Source organism: Eschrichtius robustus, chromosome 14 (assembly GCF_028021215.1).
Source record: "Eschrichtius robustus isolate mEscRob2 chromosome 14, mEscRob2.pri, whole genome shotgun sequence".
Taxonomy (NCBI): Eukaryota; Metazoa; Chordata; class Mammalia; order Artiodactyla; family Eschrichtiidae; genus Eschrichtius; species Eschrichtius robustus.
The window spans coordinates 6,255,665-6,280,085 of record NC_090837.1 but is presented as its reverse complement, the minus strand read 5'-3'; the positions used below and the strand labels follow the sequence as shown (position 1 = coordinate 6,280,085).

General features: G+C 60.5%; 1 protein-coding gene across 27 annotated transcripts in view; it reads right to left on the bottom strand.

Moving 5' to 3' along the window:
* Positions 1-24,421, bottom strand: part of NCOR2 (nuclear receptor corepressor 2) — a 221,607-nt gene that overhangs the window by 22,626 nt on the left and 174,560 nt on the right. For 13 of the 27 annotated variants that reach the window (XM_068562667.1, XM_068562663.1, XM_068562673.1 and 10 more), the window contains 10 exons: positions 21,571-21,621; positions 19,829-20,450; positions 12,563-12,683; positions 11,502-11,673; positions 6,932-7,096; positions 5,705-5,859; positions 4,936-5,038; positions 4,625-4,729; positions 4,222-4,325; positions 761-911 (listed from right to left, as the gene is read on the bottom strand). In XM_068562667.1, the coding sequence (XP_068418768.1) occupies positions 761-911; positions 4,222-4,325; positions 4,625-4,729; positions 4,936-5,038; positions 5,705-5,859; positions 6,932-7,096; positions 11,502-11,673; positions 12,563-12,683; positions 19,829-20,450; positions 21,571-21,621 (1,749 nt within the window). The remainder of the gene's footprint in view (positions 1-760; positions 912-4,221; positions 4,326-4,624; positions 4,730-4,935; positions 5,039-5,704; positions 5,860-6,931; positions 7,097-11,501; positions 11,674-12,562; positions 12,684-19,828; positions 20,451-21,570; positions 21,622-24,421) is intronic. The other 14 variants (XM_068562680.1, XM_068562684.1, XM_068562685.1 and 11 more) reach the window with 7 other exon arrangements.

The following is a 24,421-nucleotide window of genomic DNA, read 5'->3' as shown; positions in this document are numbered from 1 at the left end:
TGGCCACAAGTTTGCTTCCTAAATTGTAAAGAACCGGGCAAAGGTGGAGACAGCTAAAGCCAATCCTTACCTGCTGCTGGCTTACATACCTGCAGGGATGGGGAGGTCACCCCCTCTCCTGGTGTCACCCCAGCCTTGCCTCCCTGTGAACCCACCTCAATGGGCCAAACACCCCCGCCCCTGCTCCCCCAGTCCCAGGCCTCCTTTCCTCTTGAGGGGCCAGGAGGGTGGACACACAGAAGGACCACTGGACATCACTGCACCTCAGCTCCCACATCCGTGAAATGGGAAGACACGCCTTCGCCCTGGCTCTCAACCACACGAAGCTGACAGGAGGGCAACACACTCCCACAGATTCGTTTTCTGAAGACATCTGGCTGCCCTTTAACCCCAACCATATTTTCTGGACCCTTCTCTCTTGACCAACTCCAGAAACACCGAAGTCTGGGGTTTGGTGGGCAAGCCACACTGGATGCGGGCAGGTTTCCGTGACTCAAGATTAACAAGGTGACGTCCCATGTGCATCCTGGGTGGGCGTCCTGAGAGCTCTCTGAGGGGGCTTCATCCGCTGGGCCCCCAGCATATGGGCGGCCCCCGGTAAACACCAAGTGACCAGATGACCAACCACCTCCAGGTCACCACTGGTCCTCTCACCTAGAGGGTCCTTCCCGGGCATCAAAGATGCCCGAGGATGGGAGGGCCGGGCCAGCCCCTGCCCGCCCACCAGCTCCTGGCAGCCGTGACGGACGACGGGACTCACCCTCGTAGGACAGCACGTGGCCCTTCTTGCCCTCGTAGATGACGTGGCCCTTGGGCAGGCCGTCCTCCCGGCTGCGGTCCAGGCGGCTTGGGCTGTCCTCACCGATGATCCTGGTGATGGTGCCCTTGTACAGGACGTCGGCTGGAGTGCCCTGGGGGTGCGGAGGGGGTGAGTGCCCGCGGGCTCCGGCCGGGGATCCCCACGCTCGCCAGACACGACCCAGCACGCGTACATGTGCACCTTCCAAATCCACACACAGGCACATGTGTGTCCGCCAGTGCACACGTGTTCACACATGTACTGCTTCAGAAGGGCAGAGCCCACCGGAACACAACCACGCAGAACAAAGCATCAGTGATATTAATAATAAGTGCTGAACACTTTCTATACATCGACTCATTTAACCCTGGAAATAACCCTAAGTCAGGTACTATCGTGCCTATTTCAGATGAGGAAACTGAGGCACCAAGAGGCAAGGTGACCTCGCCCAGGGTCACCTGGCTAACGAGGGGCAGAGCCGAGACTGGAACCCAGGCAGTCTGGCCCTGGAGTCTGTGTTGCAACCTGTACTGTATGAATTTTACTTTCTCAGAGCCTGGACGCTGGGATGTCAGCCACGTGCCTGTGACCACATGTCATTCCCAAAACCAGAATGGGGACTCAAATCAGGGCAGGACACCAGAAATCTTAGCTCTAACCCAGGGTTTCTCAACCTCGGCACTGTGACCTGTGGGCCAGATGATTCTTTGAGGTGGGGGCCAACCTGGGCACCGTAGGACCTTTAGCAGCCCTCCCCCCTGGGCTCTACCCACTAGATGGCGGTAGTGCATGTGACCCCCAATCTGCTCCCCCCAAGATGTGACAATCACAAATGTCCCTAGACATTGCCCAGTGTCCCCTGGGAGGCAAAATTGCCCCCGATCAAGAAACAGTGCCTTAGAGCTCCCTGTTGGGGGCTATATTCAGGCAGAGAGAAGATAGCCACGTGGGGTAGTGTCCTGCCTTTGACTTCCAAGAACACGAGTCGGGGGTCAGAATATGAATCTGGAGTCAGACTGCTGGAGGGCAAACAGCACGTTTACCAACAAGTTGCTGTGTGACCTTTGTCAAGTCACTTTGCCTCTCTGAGCCTCAGCCTGTACGTCTACAAAACGGAGACAATCTCTGTATACGATCCTCAAAGGCACCCGTCACAGACAAGCTGTCCCCAGATCAAGACGTCTCTCTTCTGTTTCTACGATTCCAAGAGCTGACTGAGAGATGTGGCTCCAACTGCGTGCCAAGCCCTAGGCTGGTGCACTTCGAGTCTCCCCCTGGGAGCTTCTCTGCCAAGAAACATCCTTCTGTGGGGTAAGGGCAGCAACTGGCACCCCTGGCTTTCATCCCAGATCCTGGTCTGCAAGCAGGGGAAAAGCAAGACGCCCTGAATCCAGACCGGTCTCCCGAGACGTCTCAAAGCAGACGCCCTAGATAGGATCCCTTGGCCACACTTTAAAAGGCTTGTGCACAAACAGTGTAGAATAAATGGGCTTTAGTTTGGGTGATAGATAATCCAGGGGCGGGAAGCCACCTCTCTCATCAGGAGAGCCCACGGCAGGGGAGCCGGCAACTTCCCATCAGGAACGGCTCCTCCAGGGGCAGCTGATAGAAGCCCACCCATTGTAAGTCTGTGTGTGTATGAGTTTGTGTGTGTGTGTGTATCCGTGTGTTCCAGAGTTTGTGTGTGTGTGTGTGTGTGAGCCTGTGTGTGTCCCATGACCAGATTTCATCACCTGGGAGTGAGGCTGTGGGGAATTCTGACCCTCACACATCTGGCAGCTGCCAGAAACAATCGCAAGGCTGTGAGTGCCCCACACGGCTTGGGTCACGGCCACCTGAAACTGGAGGCAGATGGGTGCCCAGGAGCCTTTAATCCCTAACACCTCTGTGAGGATGACTCAGCAAGAGACACTTTTAGCAAAGGGAAAACTGAGTCAGGGAGCGTCGATCCCCTGCCTGAGTCAGCATGTGGTGGGGCTGGGACTTGAGTGTCTGCAGCCCGGCTTTGGGCCCAGGTACCTGTGCAGCTGCCTTCTAAAGCTCATGATTTCAAAACCAACAGGTTTTAGAGAAACATGAAGCATCAGGGGCTCTCCTCTGTGGTGTGATCTGAGGCCACTGGAGCCAAAGACACCTCCCTATGGGAGCCTGTGGCCTGAAGTTCCACCATTCATGTGCGTGTGTGTGTGTTGGGGGGAGGGGTTGTGCGTGTGTGTGTGTGTGTGTGTGTCCAGGCTCCCCTTCCTCTGGCACAGCTGGCACAAAACGCTGGGTCCACTGCTTACTGGCTACACGACCTTGGGTTTAATCTCTGGGCTTCGCTCTTCTCACCTGTAAAATGGGCTGACCTGGACTCTGTGCTAATGTAAACCATCTTGTCTGGAGTGGGTGGAAGGGCAGGAAAAGAAAGCCCGAGGAGCTAAGGACCCCAGGAAGTGGGGGGACTGCCCTCTGTGGTCCACCAGCCAGGGAGGAAGGAGAGGGTTAAACAGGCCCTGTGTACACTAGGAGCCCCGAGCTCAGTTCTGAACCCCCAGTCCTGACACCGGAGGGGCAGAGTGGTCCCTCTGCAAACCCTTGGATGGGGCAGATGTCACCAGCCGATCCCACACTCCTTTCTGCGGAGCTGGATGTGGCCGGGATGCCAACTCCAGCTGTCAGCCTGTCAACACCACGAGGTCAAGGTTGGCACCAGAGGAAACCTCTGTTCTCCAGGACTGAAGTCACAAAAGCGAGGGTTACGGTAGCACGGGGGGAGCCACAGTGGTGTGGGCGGGCTCAGCTGAGCTGCAGAAGCGTCTGTCCACTCACCCCCTTGAAGGCGGGGCGTGTGCAGACTCCCTCACTGGCCCCCAAAACTTCGCTGACCTGAACGCCTCCTGTTCCCTGCTCCAGGCACCATGGACACTCGCTGGTCCTGGTGCGCACCAGGGACCCTCCCACCTCTCCGCCTTCGCACATGCTGTTCCCTGGGCCCGGAATGCTGATCCCTGAGCCCGGAATGCTGATCCCTGAGATTCCTGCAGGGCTCACACCTGAGAGGTCTCCCCGGCTCGCCTGTCTCTGCGGCCTCAGCAGCCCCAGCCATTCTCAATCGCAGTGTTTTACTCAACTCAAAGCACTGGCTACTCTGAAATCACCTGCTCAGTTTTTACCTGTCTGCTTCCTTCTGCTACCCTGCCAGCTCCTTGGGGCCCTTGAGTTTTGTGTTTTGCTCAGCACCTAAAGTCCCAGGTTCCCAGGCTCACGGAATGAGTGGGCACCCCCAGGAAGCCGCCCCATCTACTGAGGCAGATGCTGAGCAGAGATGCTGGGGGAATGGGTGGGCTGCCCACTGGTTCGTCCACAGTCAGGGCCACGTCTGGAGACACTGCTTGCTAGTCCCACCCTGGTCCCTCGTGCCACGGCCCCAGGACACTTACATGGGTGATGGAGCCGCGGTACGTGACGGGGCTCTCGGAAGGCACCCGCGTGCTGGGGATGCCCTTGGTGATGCTTCCTCCTGGAACCGAGCCCAGAGACGTCCCTGGAAGACACAAGACACGGGCTGAAGGGGTGTCTGCAGCCCCTCCCCAGGCCCCAGTCCCAGAGCCACCCAGACTGTGCTCCTGGTGACCCGCAAGTCTGCCCCACCTCCAGTGTCTCAATGCAGAGGGTCCCCCTGCCCCTAAATGGCGAAGTAGACAATTGCGAAGAGACGCTGCTGGACCCTCTGGGAGCTGCAGCTTCTTAGCGGGTTTTGGATGAAGGGTCCCACTCCTGCCTCGACCCTCCCAGGGATGCAGGGGAGGCCGCCGGGGGTGAGCCTAGCTCACATGCCCTCACCTCTCAGCACGGACGTCTCCTGAGCCGTAGGTACCCCCAGGCTCTCCGGTGGCCCAGCCTGGCCCCGTGGGGACAGCTGCTCCTGCTTCACTCCGCTGAAGGGCGCTGGAGATGGGCGAGAGCAGTGAGCCGAGCCTCTGGGCAGGGATTCAGAAGGATGGCCGCCTCCCTGCCCTGTCCAGGGGCTGAGGGACCTCCCCGCCACGCTCGGGCCGGAGTCCCTTAGGGTGAACTGCCCTCCCTCAAGCCCCCAACACAAACAGTGGGAGCCAAGCCTGGGCCATCGAGGTTGAGGGGCCCTAGATCCTTACCCAGCTTCTTGGGGTCCATGGTGAGGGGCAGCCCCATGGTGATGGGGCCCACAGGGGCCTTGGCATGCTCTGAGTACGGGACGTGGAGCTGCACAGACATTCCCTGTGGGAGCAGAGGTCGTGGGGTCACAGAGGCCTCACCCGCTTTTACGAGGGCCCAAGAGGAGGGGAACCTCAGGATCACACACGAGTCCAAGAGGCCTGGGGCCTGAGTTCCGGCCCTGCTGCCCCTCTGAGCAACTGTGAACAAGTCACTGCCTCTCCTGAGCCTCAGTGCCCTCACCCGTGTGGCGGTCACCATGACCTGGTTTAAAGGAAATGGTGCCCACAAGCGTCTGAGCCAAGCACATGCCTTACCCCCACCCTGCGCCACATGGGGGCAGGTCGGAGAGGTGAAGGGGCAGGTGGACCGAGGCTCACCACGTGCCAGGGCTGTGTATCTAGTGCATGCGATTTTCTGTTTCACAGAAGGGAAACCGAGGCACAGAGAGGTTAAGTAACTTGCCAAAGGCCACACAGTCCGATTGCAGAGCCCATGCTCTTGAATGGCCCATGGAGTGACCTCCCAAGGTCCTGATGCCTGGGTCAGGCACGGGCAGCTCTGACCCAGCCCCTGGGCACCCGACCCCCACCCAGACACCATCAGTCCCAGTGATCACCCCCACCCCGACTTTACAGAGGGAAAGACCAAACCCCTGAAAGAGGAAGGGGCGTTCTCCGGGCACCAGGTTGCACAGTTGCTTCTGGGGGGCTGCCCCTCCCACCTCACCTGGGAGATGGCACCCATTTGCCTCTCAAGGACGCTGGGGTGCTTGGTGGAGGAGATGAGGGGCGGCGGGTTGGAGATGGTGGGTGGGCGTGGTAGGACGGGCCGGGCGCTGTCATGGAGGCCCAGGGGCAGCGGGTGACCTGCAGGGCACGTATCTGTCCATCACAGGGCCCCAGGAGCGGTCAGAGGCAGAGCCCCCAGGCCACTCCCCACCTCGTCCCTGTCCTGCCCAGTTGGGTGCCCGTCCATACGTGCCCCCACTGCTCCTCCCGTCTCTGCCTGATGAGCCGTCTGCATCCTTGGTTCAGACACCACTACCCCAGGGAAGTCTCCCTCCACGCCCCCCAACCCAGGCCCTGGCCCAAGCCCCTCAACTCTCCCCCAGACTCCTTAACTGGTCTCCCCGTTCCCCTTTTACCCTCCAACAGTCCATTCCTCTCACAGGAACCAAAGGGATCTTTTTGGAAAGTCTACTAGTTCACATCCTCCCCTGCTATGAACCTTCTATGGCTCCCCACTGCTCTCCCAGGATAAGGTCTTAGCCTCTGACACAACTTGCAGGTTCACCTGACCTAGTGCTTATGGTCTCCCCAGGCTCACTGGGCACCAAGCTTCTACCATGGCCGCCTGATTCAGTGTCTCAAGCTTCGCCTGCTCTTTCCTGCCTCCGGACCTTTGCACATGCTGTTCCCCCTGCCTGGCATGTCTTTCCCTGTTCTCCTCCTGGCTCTTTCAGCCCACTCATCCTGCAGGATCAGTTCTGCTTAGGATGGCCTTTGCTGACATCACAGTCCTTACTGGCCCCTGGCTACGCCCCTTTGATTGCTGGTGGGGCCTGGCAGGGCTGGAGAACCCAGGAAGGATCTCGAATCCAGCCTGACTAGATTTGTACATCAAAGCAGGCCCCGCCCTCCTCACACTTTTCTCTCCACCTGCCCGCTGTCCACCTCGAAGTCCATGGTGGAAGACAGAGCGCCCACTCTCAGCCTGCCCCTCACCGGCTCAAGCACCTCCTAGGGCGCCCCAGCACCAGGTGCTTCAATTGCAATCCTGTAGGTTTCTCACGTCTCACCGGAGCCCCCTTCCCCTTCACCGACCAGACCGTCCCTCCCGCCAGGACCCTGAGAACCATCTGCATGCAGTTCCGAGTCAGTGCACACAGTTGGTGCCCAATGATTGCATGCTGGCTGACTCGGCAAGGAGGCCAGGCTCGGGTGAACTACTCACCAGGCGGTGCGTAGGAGAAGGCCAAGGGGTCAGGGGCGTGCGGAGAGGCCTTGATCACCTCGCGAGGGGGCACAGGGAAGGGCAGGCCTGACGTCCAACACGAGGGATCCGTGGGCAGCTTCTGGCCCTCAGCCGCAAAGGCCGGGAAGAACACGGGCTTCTCTGCTGAGGGGCAAGGCAGGGCAGTCAACCACACCCGGCCAGACCTCAGGCCCCCAGCCCTGGCTGCCCTGCTCAAACAAGACCCCCTGTGCCTTGCAGCGCCGGCCTCGGCCAGAGGAAGGTCCTGGCCAACAGTGATGGAGCCCCGCAAGTCTGCAGACCGGGCACCACGCTGACTCCTGTGATGTCCTGTCAAGCACGGATGTGCCTCGGGCTTGGGCTGGGCTTCTCGGCGGCCCCTGATTCCAGCACTGGAATCCCCCAGGCACTTGCCCGGCACCAGGTCAGCAAGGGGCCTGGACAAACCTCCAAACCAGGGGGCGGCAGATGGTGGCACGGGGCCTACCCACCGCCCGATTCTGTGTGTACACTTGTGCTGGAACGTGGTCACGTCCACCCGTTTATTTATCGTCTGCAGCAGAGCTGAGGAGTTGCGACAGAGACCGTCTGTCTGGCCCACAAAGCCTAAAATATTTACTATCTGGCCCTTTCCAGGAGAGGCTCGCTGACCTCTTCAGATGACGAAGGCGGTCAGAACAGTTTGCTATGATCTACGTACGTGTGCTCCCGCCAGCACGGCTACGGCCCGGATGCCCGGGATGACAGCGTGCACATGTCAGCCCGTGCGCCGAGCATGTCCCACGTCCAGGGGCTGGGCTGGGCGTTTCGAAAGCGTGAACTCAATGAGCCTCCTTGCAGCCTCGGGAGAAAGAGAGTGGCCGGGCCCAGCGTGCGGAGAGGGACCGGAGTACGGACACGTCGATGGACCTATCTAAGGTCACCAGCAAATATTTGGCCAAGTCAGGATTTGACCACTGAACCTCCCGGGCGCTGCAGCTGCAGATAACATGACGGCGGAGGGAGCCCTCCCACGGGGGTTCCAACTAAGTGCTCTGCGTAGACTGACTCGGTTATCCTCGCAACACCCTTCAGGGAACTGACGAGGATTATCCCCAATTTGCAGATGGGAACACGGAGGCTCAGAGAGGTGAAGTCACCTGGTCAAAGGCCCACAGCCAGCAAGGGGAGCTCTGAGCCCAGGTGGATGGGCTGCAGGCTGTAACCTTCACCTTTGCCACACACACTGACCACAGCAAGAGGAGCAACGACTGGCCCTGGATTCTCAGGCCTGGGGACAGCCCGCAGACACGGCCAAAGGCCAGGCCGTCTTCATGGCGTTCTCCCGCTGGCCACTCACTCTGCTGAAATCGGTCCTAAGCGCCAAACCTCTTCCTGGAGAATTGGCGTCAGGCTGGAGGACCGATGGTTGGGGGCGGGTACGGTGGGGAGGGAGAAGTAGCCAGCTGATAACAACGTGGGAATGCCGGGCCTGGGATGGGAATGGCAGGCAGGTGTCATCCCTCGGGCCACCTCCAGATGACAGAGGGAGGCTCTGAAGAGCCAGCACGGCGAGCAGGCGCGCGCTGGCAGCGCTGAGAGCCACCTGCTGTGGGCACAGCAGGGGGGGTGGAGGCGTGCGTGCCGCACATCCTCTGCTTCTCTCCTGGGAGACGGCGCTCCCCCCGGACCTGTGCGCCTGCTGACGTGGGGAGCCCGCAGGAGGGGCCGCAGATGCGGCGAGTAACCGGGGGCGGGGATTCTCATGCTCAACCAACCCCCAGTGGAGGCGCCCCCACAGGGCCTGCACCGGGCCCGGAAATTCCGCGCACGCCCTGGACCTCGCTCGTCCAGCCACCCGACCCCGCGCGTGCCTGGGCTGCTCTCTCCAGCTCCGCTCCGGCTGCCGTGGGTGGGGGCAGGGGCAGGGGGTGGCCTCCGGTGCTGGAAGGGAGATCTGGGGCCCGGCCAGGATGGGCCGGCGGCCGAGAGCTTGGAGAGACAACCTGTTCCTCCGGCTGGGCCCAGGGAGCCCGAAGGATGGGCGGGCGGAGCAGCTCCACGCAGGAGCCAGGCGGCAGGGGAGGCTCCTGAGCGACCAGAGAGGTCGGTCGTGCTGGGTGTCACGTTCGTGCACGTGCCTACGGGTGTGCTAGCTGCAAGGCAGGCCTTGGTGCCTGATGCCAGGTGCCCCGTCTCCTGTGTGGAGCGATTCCAGGACATGGCGCGGCCCTCCGCCGTGCCAACAGGCTGAATGCCAGACTCAGAAAGCACAGGTGGTGGCTCACCTTCTCCCAGGACAGGGCCTGTGACCCATCCCAGCAGGCCCTGCCTGGCCCTGTGTGGTGTCCAGCCACCCAAGTATGGCCCAGCCCGGCTCAGATCTGGCGCCGGCCAAGGCTGTTTGGGCCCCTGACACTGCCACGCAGCTATCCGCCCTGGGCTGGTGCCCCAGCCCTGGAATGTCCTTCCAGAGCCAGACCCCACGTCTCACGCTACACTCTCGTCCAGCGAACCCCAGCCCCACCACGGGGAGTCCCGGTCCCAGCGTAGGTGGCTGGCAGGGTCCCAGGAAGAGGCAGACGTTCTGCTTTCAACCCCACACTCGGGTTCATCAGCAGGTCCCACTCTTTGCCTCTGAAACAAAATCCCAATGCCCCCCTTCTTGGTCACCCGCACAGTCCAGGCTGCCACCATCGCTGGCCGGGAAAAGCACCGTGGCCTCTTGCATCTGCCCACAACTCCCTGCCACCCTTCCTCCTCAACAACGGCCAGAGAGGCAGAGAGAGAAGAGATCTTTCTAAAATAAAAATCAGATTGCCTGACCTCTCCCCAGTCCCCTACACACACACACACACACACACACACACACACACACACACACACACACACACACCCTTAAAATTCCTCCAGCAAAGGCTTTTTCTGCACCCAAGACAAAATCCCCACAGTACCATGGCCTACGAGGCCCTACACGATCTGGCCCCCATCTCCCTGTCCCACCTCCTATCCTACCCCCTCCCCAGCCACCACAACCTCCTGGCAGCTCCGCCAACACACCAAGCTTGTTCCCGCCCCAGGGCCTTTGCACGTGCTGCTCCCTATGCCTGAACACCCTTCCCCCCGATCTTCCCACGACTGCCTTCTCCTCTTCACGGAGACCCTTCCCTGAGCCCCTCATCACTCCTTCTGCTTTGTTTCTTTCGCTGCATGAACCAGCCTAAGGTCATCTTGCTTCCTTACGTGTCCCCCCGTTTAACGTCCTCTTGCACAAACAGCAGCTCCTCGGAGCGGGAACTTCATCCTGCTCACTGCCGAACCCCCGCTGCCTGGCACAGTGCTTGGCAATCGTGGGTGTTCAACCAATGTCCTGGCCCCGTGGCCACAAGCTGGCCTGTGCGCCAGCCAGGATGCACGCCCGCCCGTGTGGGTGGCATCCCAGACTTCCTGCAGCAGGTGAAGGCGGCAGGCAGGGCGGGCTGATCAGCGGGGGAGTGTCTGGCGGGCCCTGTCACCTGTGAAGTGTGGGGCTGGCCTCCTTCGGGGACATCCCTGTTCTTCGTCCTCTGGCACACGGCACCGCCCTCAGGGAGGCTCAGGGCCGAGGGCCGCCCGGCTTTCTAGAGAAGGCGGGACGCCGTACCAGAGGCTGCCGGCGGTGGGGACGCAGGTGGCCCCGGCTGCCCACACCTGTCCCTGGGCTGCGTCGGTCAGGGAGGACGGTCTGGGGTCCTGCTGCCCTCAGACCCCTAGAGCAGCCCGCAGGAGCCTGGGCTAGCCCAGCGTTGGGGGAGCCTCTGGGGGGGTCAGCCCCCGGTGCCTGAGACGTGCCAGGCTGGTCTGGGACGGGTGTCCCTTTGGGACACAGGCTTGAGACTTCTTGGGCCCGGTGCGGGGGTGGGGCAGAGGCAGAAGATCCAGAGAACGAGAAACCATTGCCCCACCTGTCTCCTGACCTTGAGCTTCACGTGGTGACAATAAAGCCTGCCCCGGGCAGCTGCTGCAACACAGCTGCTCAGGGAATCACCCCACTGGCTCCCCAGTGAACCCAGCGGCCTCGGCCTGGAGTAAGGTCAGGGTGAAAGCTGGAGGGGGCAGTGCTTCCTGCCCAGGCCCCAGAGTTGCTGCCAGTCGGTGCTGAGCCCCATGGTTCTAGAAGCTCATGTGTGGACTGAATCACGTGGAACCAGAAACTGAGCCATAGACGTGTTTTCGTACATGCACAGCGCTTTTGAAGATTTTGAGAAGTTGACAATGTTGAGAAATTCGAAGATTTCACATGAAAAGATGGATTTCTAGCTTCTCTGGAAGAACAACCCCAGGCCTGTATCGCCACATGGTGACTCTCGGCTGAAGCCAATATGCGCCCACTTTAGAAAGAACAGGAGTCTCCAGCTGCCCCAGTGCCCCCACCAACTGCCTCACTCCCCCATGTTTCGCTCATTTACTTCGCCTGCCCGGCCACTGCAGCCTTGGAGTCTGCAGCAGCTGCTCTGTACACAAAGGCCCCTTACGCCCACCCACCTGCCCCCTCTCCCCCATACTCCCTGGGCCACTGACACACACTCACCCTCCTTCTCAGCAGGAGGCACAGGGCTCCTGCTTTTGCCTCGAGGGCTGCTGCCGGGCTGCTGGGGGCTGTCGCTCTCCGGCTGCAGGTGCTGCGGTGGCGGAGGAGCAGGGGCAGCCGGCTTGGGGGGAGCTGCGTCCTCCCGGGGGGGCTCGTGGGCTTTGGTGACCTGCTGAGGGAAGCCGGGAGGAGTGACCACCTTCACAGGCCGTCCGTCCACAGCTCACAGAGATCAGGGACAGCCTTCCAGGCCCTCTGCGTGGGACCAGCCTGGAAACTGAGGCCCGGGGGGAGGCAGCGACGTGCCCAAGGGCACGCGGCTTGAGGGCCAGGAGGGTAGGGCTTTGCGCAGAGTGTAGAGGGTGTGCCCGCCCATCCCAGCTGCCCGGCCATGGATGGGGGAGCCCCCGTTACCCTCCCCACCAGCCCCTTCCCCCTTCCCCAAATCGCTCCGGGTCTCAGAGGGATCGGGGCTGACCAATGGGACCGGGCCCGGCCTTGGGGAGTGGGCAGCGTAGCTTGGCGCACCTTGTGCCCCTCACTCGGAAAGCCCTGGTCAGCTCAGAGTCTTTCAGCCCAGAGCCCCCAGCTGCATTTGAAGGCCAGGCCCACCTCCTCGGAGCGGGATGGCTTTGGCCACGACTGAGCCATCACGAGTAAGGGGCACCACTGAGGGTCCTCCTGCTTGGCCTGGAGAAGAATCTTCCAGCTCCCCTCTTTCCCCCAGCGAAGGGCCTCTCGGTAACTGTGGGGCGCCACCCTCCGCTCCGAGGAGCTGTGACAGCGGGTTGTGGGGAGCTTTCTGCGAGGTCTGGGCAGCTCTGGAGAACCCTCGGTGGGCGGGGGTGGTGAGAGAGGCCAGGGCGGACACCCCGCCGGCTCCACGGGGCTTTCCCCAGGGAACAGGAGACGCGGGCAGAGCCAGGCTGCAGGTGCCGGCGCCCCGCCTGCCCGGCCAGATCTACCGTCCCCCCAACAGGAAGTGGAGGTCGCAGGGGCTCGGGGGCCACGGCCTGGCTCGGCGGGAGTCCTGGGGCGCGGGAGGTGGGCCCGGGACTCACAATCGGGGGGATGGCGGCCGCCCGCTGCTTCAGCTGCTTCAGGTCCAGCGGCTTCTGGGGTGAGGCGTTGGTCCTGGCGTCGCTGGTCGGGGTGAGGAGGCTGGGCCGTGGCGACAGGAGCCTGTGGGGGAGACCAGCGTCAGGCCCACGGGCTCCCGGCCTCCTGGCTCCAGCCTGGATGACGGGGCCGGAGGGGCTGCCAGAGAGAGGCGAAGGTCCAGGATCACGGGGCCCAGGAGACCTGGGGTCACATGGGGTCTCCTCCCTCCCTCCTCTGGTCCATGAAGGCCCCACAAGGGGCCAAGACCCCTCCCACCCCAGCCCAGAGGCCCAGCCAGGATCAAACACTCTTGAGACAGCCTAAGGCAAGGAAAGCCCCAGAGAAACCCACACTCAGGGCCCGCACCACGCTCGGCCCTTTGGAAGCTGCCAGAAAGGCCAAGAATCAACCAGCTTAAGGCTTGGGAGCTTGGGAGGTTCAGGGAGACTATCCATCACCCAAATAGGAGAGGCTCAGGGGCCAGGGTAGGGCCTGGGGCATGGCGCTGAGAGGACCCTGCTATTGGAGACTGGAACTGGGGAGCCCCCACTCAGCCCGAATGCAACCCGAGATAATGGGGATCTCGCCTGACACCGTTTGCTGAGGCGCTAAAGCAGGCGGGTACAGGCTCTGCATGGAGGGGCTGGTCAGCGTGTACATGGCCCGCCCAGCAGCCCTAAGTGGGGCTGTGGTGCTGAGCAGGGCCTGCAGGTGCCTCCTCCTCTAAAGCAAGGTCACGTCTGTCTGCTGCTGACATGCAGAATGGGGCAGCGCACCTGCACAGGGTGCACGGTGTGTGTGTCAGGGCGGGGGGGTAGTGGGGGGGGGGCTGAAACACGGTGGGATGCCGGCGACAGGGTCACTCCAGTGTAGAGCTGCAGTGTCTGGGACACCGGAGCAGAGCCTGCCCTGGGGTGTGGCTCCAGAGCTGCTCACGGGTGTCGCCTCCTTCAGGAAGTCTTCAGGGATTTCCAGAATGCGCCAGAACTGACCACAGTGCCCTGCCACAAATCCCCGTCTGCCTCCCCAGCTGGCACGAGGGTCTCTAGGGCAGGAGCTGGGTCTGCTGCAGCCTCAGAACCCCTCACCCACCCACCGGGGCTGCCTGGTTCCTGCCCAGCTCTCGGTTCCCTCCTGTGACCCGCACTTGTTGAATACACAGCAGGCCTGGTGTTGTGCTTGGGGTGCGTGGTTGGAGACCCAGAAACCAATGTCTGCTTGCAGGGTGCCAGAGCCGGCTAGATGATCAAACGGTACACACAAAGGCATTGGCCGTGGGCTGGATTCAGCCAGAGGGCAAAACGAAGGCCAGGTCCCCAAAGCCAGAGGGTCCTGTTGGTACAGCCCTTAGTGTGTACTGTGACCATCCTGGCTGATGCCACAGGCAGACTGCAAGCACAGCCACTGCCTTCCAGGTAAGAGCCATGACCACCAGGATGCAGCTCACGCCACCCACTGCTGGCTGCCAGACGCCCAGCAAAGAGCAGACCATGGCTGCTTCCTGCAGGTGGAGCAGGACGGACGGGTGACGTGCCGCTGAGGTGCCCTCTGCTCTCTGCAGTGAGACCATGGCCGGTGACCGGGACCACAGCCCGTGACAAGCCAGTCCCGAGGGTGCTAACCCCCTGCCCGCATCTGCCACACACTCAGCCGAGCAGAGTCAGTCTCGGCGACGCCCACTGGCGCTGCCCGTGGCATGCAGGTGGCGCCGGGCGCAGAGGTCGGCCTGACCTCTCTGTGCTCAGCTGGTCTCCAGGGTCCTCCCGACCCGGCTCACCCTCCCTGCCGTCCTCACCTCTCTCGACCTCTCCAGATCCTGCTTGCGCTCCGAGGACCACCTGAGGCCTCTCCTGCTGTGGCTGCCCGTCCTTGCTCCCCTGGACTCAGGCCCAGCCCCATTTTGCCCACCACCCTCGGGCCAAGGCACCCTGACCAGGTCCGAGAACTGATGTCATCACCCGTCCTGCATTCCCCACCTCCAGATTCAACTGTCACCAAACACTGCCCCACACGCCCGTCGCAACTAATTATCAATGTCCATTTAAACCAACTTGCATTTGTAGACTTAAATTTAAAATGAATATACTGCAGCCACTTTGGAAAACACTCTGGCGGTTCCTCAAAAGGTGAAACAGAGTCACCGTAGGATCCGGCAATTCCGCTGCTGGGCATATACTCGAGAGAATGCAAACACACATCCACAAAAACACTCGTTCACGCAAGATCACAGCAGCCACTATTCACAAGCGCCAAAAGGTGGAAACAACCCAAATGGCCAAAAACAGATGAATGGATAAACAAAATGTGATATATATATATACAACGGAATATTATTCAGCCATAAAAGGATGAAGTGCTGACACAGGCTACAACATGGATGAACCTCAGAAACATGGTGCTGGGTGCAAGAAGCCAGTTGCAAAAGGCCACGTACGGCACGGTTCCATTCATACAAAATTCCCAGAAGAGGCAAATCCATAGACACAGACAGAGAAGACAGATTAGCGGTGACCAGGGGCTGGAGGTGGGGGATGCGGGATGACTGCTAATGGTCTGGGGTTTCTTTTTGGGGCAGTGAAAACGTTCTGGAATTAAACAGTGGTGATGATTACACAACTCTGTGAATGTACTAAAAACCACTGAACTGTACACTTCAATGGCTGAATTGTATGGTTTGTGAATTATGTCTCAATAAAGCTGTTACAAGGAAAAGATAAAGAATATACTATTTGCCAGCCATGAAGTCAAGGGTTTGTTATATTAACTGTACTGTTTCTACAAACAACAAAGTAATAATGTTATACTATTATTTGCTGTATAAATTACTCTAAAATGCAGATTTTAAAGTTAAAATATAAACTTTTATGTTTTTGTAAATATAATTTTATAGGGACACAAAATATGCTTTTATAATACATATAAAATAAGCAAAGTGTCTGTGTCTCACTCTGATTGTCAGCGAACTAGGACCTCCTACTCAGGCCTGTGTCCTGCCTCGGTTTCCCGGTGGCTTCTCGTCCAGGCAGGGGGCAGTCAGATTGGAGGGGGCAGGGGTCGCCCCTCGAATGCTCTCAGCAGGCACCAGCTGGGGGTGGGACGAGCACAGAGGTCCAGACCCCTCTTTCCTGAGTCCCCCCTAACCCTCACCCAGCAAGGCAGGAGCTCAGTGGGGACTGCGGCCATAGGCACAGCACTTCACAGTTGACGAGATGACAGCCTGACAGCTCACGGTAAAGAGGGCGGCATCCAAGAACAAGGGTCTGGATTCAGATCCTCAACAAGCCCAAGGGTCCTGAGCTCCCCCCACCGGGGAGCGGGAAGATGCTTGGTGCTCACGTGGCCCCCAACCCCCCTCATCCCACATCCACGGTGGGCGAGAACCACCTCCAGGAGGCCTCCTCGTGGCAGCGCCCTCCCTCTGTTCTCTTTCCTTTGTTTTCTCGGAAGACAGGGCTTTTATTTTCCTCCCTGGAGGCCTGGGCAGGGTAGGGGCTCTCGGAGCCTGGCACTGTGCACGTGACCCGGGACAGGCGGGGGAAGCCAGCAACTTGGCTGAGAGCAGCCAGGGCCCCGCCCCCCACCCCGTATTCAGGGCTCTGGCTCCCAGTTCAAATCCCACCTTTGGCCATATGACTTAACCAGCTGTGCCTCACTCAGTTTCCCCCCATCTGTAAAATGGGTATAAGAACAGTCGCTCCCTCCGAGGACTGTCCTGTGGGTGGAACACGGAAAGCCCCGAGAACAGCGCCTGGCGCTGAGCGGCTCGGGCGCCTTCCCATTCCTGTGGTTTTCCTTCCCACCCTGGAAGACGAGGGCTGGGGGACGGGGAGGGGCCACAGGGGACTCTGGGTCCTGCAACAGTGCGCCCCCTCTCTGCTGAGCCCCCCTTCCCCAGCTGTCTCATTATCACTGGGCTGGGATAGGTGGGACCGTGAACAGTGTCCACACAGACGAAGTCATGTTACTCCCCCGTGCTCCCAGGATAAAAGTGCACTCCTTCCCTCGACCCCTGGCGCCCTGTGGAGCCAGGTTGGGCCGGGTCCCTGCCCACCTCTGTGACCTCCTCTCCTGCCTTCCCCTCTTCCCCTTCACTCACTCCGCACTGAGCCACAGGCCTCTTTGCTGTCTACTGAACATAAGCTCAGGTGGCCACAGGACCTTTGAACTGGCTGTTCCCACTGCTGGCTTTCCCTCCATGTCTCACACTACGTGTTCTGGTCATCCTTCAATGTCACCTCCTCAGACAGGCCTCCCTGACTGCCCCTCCCACTCCCCCCACCCCCAATCTCTCCATCATCCACTTATCACACGAGCATTCCCTTTATTCCATTACTGTTCCAGTTCCGTACAAGTCACTCTCACTAAAATGTAAGCTCCCTGGAGCCAGGACCTCATCTGTCCTGTTCCCAGCACCCCTTGAGCCCAGGATGGCGCCTGGCACACACTGGTGCCCAGTTAATCATTTACGGAATAAAGAAATAAAGGAGAAAATGCTGTTACATTCTTTCAAAGTTCCAGGGGCTCAGCAGAAGAAGCCACATTCCAGCCTCCTCCTGGAGTGACCTCTGGGGAAGCCTGAAGCAGTTCCAAAGGAGGGCAGTTCCAAAGTGCCAGGCTGGCTCGTAACTCCATTATCCTGACAAGAAGCCCATAAGCCAGGATACCCACACCCATCTTATACGTGAAAACACTGAGGCCCGGAGAAGCGACTTTCTGAAGGCCCAGCCCTGCCAGAAAGTGCCCAGGCACCTTCTCTGGGAAGTGGAACAGGCGGGGGCCGGCAAGCTCAAGGCTCCGCAATCAAAGCCAGTATCTCTGGCTGTGGGCCAAGAAAACTCCCAGGTGGAGCTGCCTGGCAGAGAGTGAGGGAGAGTAAAAGCAGGATATGATCTTCCCTCCCCAAGTCGTCCGGGCACGGGCCAGAACGAGAAGCATCTTGTGTCTGTCCAGGGACGCCCAGTTCACTGCGCCGGGACTGCCAGGCGGGAGGGAGGGCTGTGGGCAGGAGGCCAGGACCGGGGGTCGCCTGGGGGCCCACCCATCCCTCCGGTCCTCCCGGGAGGCGCTGGCTGCCAGGGCGCGCTCTGACGCATCTCGCCTGCGTCCTCCGGCACCTGCCTGGCCCTGTGTGGCTGTGGCCGGGGAGGGAAGAGGTCAGGAGGCTGGCCTGAGTCCAGCCTCACCCTGAGGCCGGGGGACTGGCCTCGGTCACAGAGGGTGTGACAAACCAGGTGTCCTGACTCCCAGCCCAGGGCTCCTGCTCCCGAGGGATCGAATGCTGGACGCTCAGGCAGGAAGAGTGGATGGAAGCCAGACCCAGCTGGGGGAGGGAAGGACACGTCCCTGGGCGGGGCTGGGGTGGGGAGCAGCTGAAAGTAGGCTGCGGGGCTTCAGGCCTGGCCCGAGAGGTCCAGGCGGGCTGTCGGGATACAGGCCAACCCAGCGAGCTGTCCAGCCCGTCAGGCCGTGTGCACCCAAAACACAGACTCCGGGAGGCCGCTTATCAGCGTGGCTGTCCCATGAGCTCAGCACTCTTCCCACTAAGAGCAGAAACATGTGTTTCCATGACTCTGTCCCCGCGACCAGCAGGAGTGGGGTGGGGAGCCGCCCGCCCTGACCCCATTACCCAGGCGCAAAGAGTGAGCCGAGTGGCCAGACGCTGGCCCAGGGCCCTCCCGGGCAGACCGAGCCGCCACGAGCACTGTTTTCCAAGCTACGCCCTCTGGGCAGGAAGCTCAGGGCCTCTGCGCCCTCAGAAACCTGTTGGCCAGGCCTTTGCTCATCAAAGGGCCACACAAGCGGGGTGAGGGTCCCGCCAGGGACCCCCGGACGCAGGAGGCAGAGGATGACGTGGCTCACCGGCTTTTGTGGACCATGTGGGGACCCAGAGAGCTCTGACCAAGTCCGAGTTTCATACGAAACGTTCTAGAAGTTGCCATTTTCGCATGTCCCAAGGTGAATCATGGGGCAGAGGAAACGGCTCCTGGTGAACAGGTCGGATTTGAAAGTCAGATTTTCCTCCCTCTCGTGCTGCCCAGAACTTTTCCGAGAGACGTGAGAGGAGAGAAAACAGACTGCACTGTTTTCAGTCAAAATAAAACTGGCCGGCCTGCCTCACTAAATTCTTCAAGCCCTCCAGACGTGAGCGGGAGCTGATCTCCGCAGCTCTGCCCTCCACTGCCCACGTTTGGCCCTAAGTGGGGTCTACGAGCTTTGGCTCCGGTCGGGGGTGTCGGGGACCCTCCGCGGGCAGAAGAGGAACCAGCAAGGATCCTGGAATCTGCCACTTTCCCCCGTGTCCACCGTCACCAGCCTCACTGGCCCCTGGGACGTGGCCGTTGCCGCCTTCCAACCCGTCTGTATCCCTGTGACCCTGTGGCCCCCGTTAACCCCCCGCCCCCTCCCAACACACAGCGGCAGGTTTCAGAGCCTGAGACATACCCCAGCTCTCTCAGGCTCTCTCCCTCTGAGGACAAAATGCAGCCGCCACTCAGCCAGAGGGGTCGCACGAGGTGGGCTGGTCTGCTGACCCTGCCTCTTCCCAAGCTGCCCCGCCCCGCTCCACCACTCAGGGCCTGGATCACGCAGGCTCAGTCCCACCCCGGGGCTTTCGCACTTGCTGTTCCCACTGTGTTGTGGGGAGAATTACGTCCCCCAAAATACGTTCAAGTCCAAACAGCCAAGTACCTGTGAACGTGAACTTCTTTGGAAACAGGCTCTTTGAAGATGTGACCAAGTTAAGATGAGGTCCTTAGGGTGGACCCTCATCCAGTGGACTGGTGTCCTTAGAGCAAAAGGGAAATTAGGGCACACAGACACACAGGGAGAATGTCACGGGACCACGGAGTGATGCGTCTACGAGCCAAGGATGGCCGGCACCACCGAGGCAGGAAGGAGCCTTCACACGGTGTGGCCCTGCCGACGCCTTGACTTGGGGGTGGTCCTCTGTGGCGGCGGCTCCGGATGCCAATCCACGCTGCCCAGCACACTGCCCCCTGGCTCTCCCTGTGGCTCCTCCTTCCCCGTCCAGGCTCAGCTCAGAGGCCCCCGACACCGCCCTCTCCCACCACGGAGCTCCTGCGCCTGGACCACTCAGTGGCGGCCTCCCCTCCCTCCGAGGCAGGCGCGGAATTGGCCTCGTGCGCTGCTGTCTCGGTGTACAGGGGGTGATCAGTAAGCGTTTACGGAGGGAGCCGACGCCGCTGCCACCCGGCCGGCCCACTCACCTGTTCTTGTCGCCGCCCTCGGGCTCGTCGACCTCGTCGGCGCTGCAGGTGGCGCTGGAGTCGCTGTCCTGGGGGGCGCCCGAGCCCTTGGCCGCGGGGCCCTTGCCCCCAGGGCCGCCCTCCTTCTTCTCCACCTGGAGCGCGCCCTCGGGGGCGGCCTCGGCTGCGGCCTCTGTGCCCTTGACCTTGCCGGGCCCCTCCTCTGCGGCCTCCTCCTTGCACTCGCTCTTGATGGGCTCCGAGGGGGGCGCCTCGCCGGGCTCCTCCGTCTTGCCCACGTCGGCTGCCAGCTCTGGGGCCGCAGGGGGCTTCTGCTCCTCCCCCTCTTCGGCCGAGGGGGCGGCTGCGGCCTCTTCCTCCTTCTCCTCCTTGGGGACCACAGCAGGGGCCGCGGCAGGCGAGGCGGGTGCCGGTGGGGACGTGGGCGGGCAGGCGGCTTCGGGGGCCGGGGCGGGCTCGCTGGGGGCCGGGGCGTCCTCAGGTGGCGGGCTGGGGGGCTCAGGGGGTGGCGCATCGGCGCCCGGGGTGGGCGGGGGCTTGGGCCCGTTCTGCGCGGCTTCCTTGGCAGCCTCGGTGCGGGGCGACGGGATGCTCTCGGTGTCGGAGCTGTTGTTGACAGTGGCTGTGCGGGGACAGTGAAGATGGGGTGAGCGGTGCCGGGGGCTCAGGGTGGAGGCAGGCCCGGCCCTCCCCACGGCCCCCTGACAGCCCCGACTGCACACCCCGGCTCCAGGCAGGGGCTCAGGGCGCTGCGACCCCATCGCTTGACACCACGCAGCCCTAAGCCTCCTACACGCCTGGGCAGCACCACCCCCCGGCCCCTCCCAGTGCCCTGTCCTCCTCTGGCCGCCCTCTCCACCTGCTGACCCTGGAGCCCAGCAACCTCTTAACTTCCAACCCCCGGGTGGGCGGCCAGCACCCCCCAGAGTCAGGCTGGGGGCAGCCAGGGCTGCAGGCCTTTGTTTTGGGGTCTCCTTGTTCTCATCTGGGCTGCAACCCTGGCTCTGCCCCGGCTGGTGGCCTGGCCCTGGTAACACAGGTGACCTCCCAGCCTTGCTTTCCCCATCTGTAGGGTGGGGAGAACAGTTCCCACCCCACAGGGGCTGTGACAGCACAGGATGACACCTGGTAACTGTTTGCTGTTGTATCATCACTGCTGTCATCGTAACACGATGACATAAAATGGGGCCAGTGAACTCGAAGGAGCCCACGGGGAAAGGGTCCACAACGACTGCATCCCCCAGCCACTTCCCACAGGGCTGGTGCACAGCAGATGCACAGTAAGTATTGATCGAATGACTGAACATGTGTACAGATGAAGGGAGAGGGGACCTCAGCTCCAGGCAGGCCTGGCTCTTTAGGCTTAACAACCGCTCCTGTCACCTCTTGGGTTTCAATTTTCCCCATTTTCTACAAAATGGGGACATCCGAAACCCCCCTCCTCCACACTTCCTGTTGGGGAAATCAAACTGGGTAAGCGTCGCAGGTGAACACACTAATGAAAAAATCAACCAAGCAGTCAAGCTGAGCACACTAATCTGCAGGAGTGAGCCTGGGAACAGCATGGGGAACAGACACTGCACGGAGGAGGGGGGACAGAGGTGGCGGCAGCACAAATGTTCACAGGCAGAGGCGTGCTCACAGAGGTGGGGCCCCTCGTAGAGAAAAGGCCCCCTTCGGATGCCCCCCGCCCTGGTCAGGCCCTACCCCCGCCCCCGACGGCCAGCTGGCCACATTCGTACCTGGGCCACTGCATTCCCCTCTGGGTACCTCGTTCCCAGAGGCGTGTAAGGCTGGAAGGAAGTGAGAGAAGGGTTAGAAGCGAGGTGGCATGAGCAGCATGTGGGGTGGGAGGAGGTTCTGTGGCCAGGCAGGGCTGGGAAAGGGGCCCAGGGCCCAGCAGACAGCAGGAGGACCTACAGCCCTGTCCCAAGGGCCCTCACCCCTGAACACTCCTGGGTGCCCTCGGACAAGTCACTGGCTCCTGGGTCCTGGGGTGGGAGGTGCTGGCCTCAGAGGTGGGCAGAGCTGGGGGAGAGGCCTTTGGGGCTGCCCGGCCCTGTCTCACCCCTCAGACGCAGAGCCAGGCCAGCAGGGGTTGCTGGTGCCCTGCACAAACGCTTCCCTCAGTTTTCACTGCCTCCAGACCCCCGGCCTCTCCCACTTTAAGGCCCAGAGCAAAGGCCATCCCTTCCAGAAATAACAATCCCAACAAGAGCAACACAGGGCTCGCTCGGTGGGTGCTGGGCTCCGGGCAAAGCTCTTCACACACACGACTCATCTCACCCTCAATAACCTCTAAGTTGGAGATGATCACCATTCTCCTTTTCAGACGAGAAAATAGAGAGGTTGAGTCACTTGCCCCAGGCCACACTGCGTGGAGGCAGGAGGGGGTTGACCCCAACATCCTGTGTCCCTAACCACCGGTTCCTGCCCCTGCCTTCTGACTCCGGCAATGGCACTCCCTCCTTTCACGTCATCAGACCACAGGATGGAGGGGGCCAGCGCTGAGGTCCCCTGGACAAGTGGCTTCGCCCCAGAGTCTGTGTGTTCATCTACAAAAAAGGGCGGTTCACGCCTGGCTCTCTCCCTTACCCAGAGGCTTGTCTCCGTCGGGGGTTCTCAGACCTGAGCGAGCCTGAGGGCCGTGAAGACTCACATGGCTGGGCCCACGCCCAAAACGTTTCTCACTCAGTAGGTCCAGGTGGGGCCCGAGAATCAGCACTCCTGACAAGTTTGAATCCTGGTCCCCAAACAGGCCAACTGGTTACCTTGGGTAACCTCTCTGTGCCTCAGTGTCCTCATCTGTAAAATGGGGTGATGACAGCACCCACTGGGCTGTTGTGACGATTAAAGGGAATAACTCGAGGCTGTTGCTCTTATGACCACGATCTTTACTAGACACACTACGGGGCCAAATGGATCACTCCTCCCTCCCCTGGATCCACCTCCAGCCTGGATACGACAAGGCACTTGCTGCCTGCCCCGTGGAGGGAGGGGTCTGCAGTGCAGTTGGGGCTGGCGGGGTATTCCAGAAGGTTCCATTGTGGTGACCTCAGACCCTAACCCAGAACCTACCTCGCTTCCCCTATCCTGGTCACAGGGACAGAGTTACGCAGCGAATGCCGGCTGCACTGGCAGATTCCAAGTCCACCAGCTACAAGACACCCCATGTGAGTGATTCTCCTCTCCCTGGGCCTTGGTTTCCTCATCTGTAAGATGGGAACATCACCCTGTGCCTTTGGGCAGGATCTTCTAAACTGCCTCCTTGATGTGCACAGAGCCATCAGGTGGTCACAGAAGCCTTGGATTCAGCCAGACCAGCGCCCCCGCCCCCCCTACCCAGCAGAGAATGCCGCTCCCCCCATCCTTGATAGGTTGTGTGAACCCTACAAGTGACAGGGAGCTCACCACCGCGTAGTTCTCTTACTGGGCAGCGCCTGTTCTGCTTTTAATGCTGAGCCAAAGTCTGGCTTCCTTTAACTTTCCCACCAAGCCTGCATCCTGCCCGGATGGATATTTAAAGAGGGGATTGGGTTTCTGCTCTCTAGGCTCCCTTTTCCTGGCTACAGACCCAAGATCCAGAATGCAACGACCAGAGGGATCTGGAGCCTTCCATCAGACACTGGTCAGGCCTCTGGGCAACTTGGGCTAGAAAGACCCAAGGCTGGCAAGGAGGCCAGACTCACCTCCCCAGGTCCATCCCCAATGTGAGACAGTAATAACCAAAGGGCTTGATTCTCCATTTTCAACCAGGAAGTAGGAGTCAGGCTGGTGAATACACTGAGGGCTGGTACAGCCTGAGTTTATTTGCATGTCTTGCTCACGGAGCCAGGGAGTGATTCACACTTTCCTCACACGCTGGCAGAAGTTTGGGAGTTTAAATGCAGAGACAGGCAGATAGGAGGGACAGGAGGAGAAAAGGTTCCCTTCACCAAGAACGTGAGGCCCCGCTGGGGAGCTCTGGCCAGGGAGATGGCGGAAGGAGAGGCAGAGACATTCAGCGACGCAGGGGTTGGGGTCTTCAGGGGTGTCATGCCTTGAGGGCTGGTGTAGACCAAGGAAAAGGGAGAGGGGCAGGGGCCAAAGGCAGACTGATCAGTGACCAGGGGTGCAAGCCTGGTGTCGGGCAGCCTGGTGTAACTCCCGAGTCTACAAACACTGATTACACAGCAGAGCCACAGGTTACGTGGGGGTCAGGCTCTGAAGTTAGGTGACCATCTCGTGCAGTCAGAAATCCTCCTTTTGAGAAGTGGGCCAAACTGCCTGTGCAATTTAAATGACTGATTCTCGCTCTCTCTTTAGCAGCCCTCACCTGGTGGGAGAATTCATCTAAGACCAGGGCAGACGATGCATCTGTGTGATACCTGGGGTGCCTGGTGTAACTGCCCTGAGCCTCAGTGCCCCCTGATAGAAAGCCAGGGGCTACGCAGTTTATCATCCAAATCGGGACACTTGGGAGTAAAATGAAGCATAATTATATAACTTTTGAATATTTATCGACCAACGGTATTGGTTGTACTTATATTAGTCAACTTGTAAAATAATAGTTCAGGTCAAAAAACTATTTTCAGGGACTTCCCCGGCCGTCCA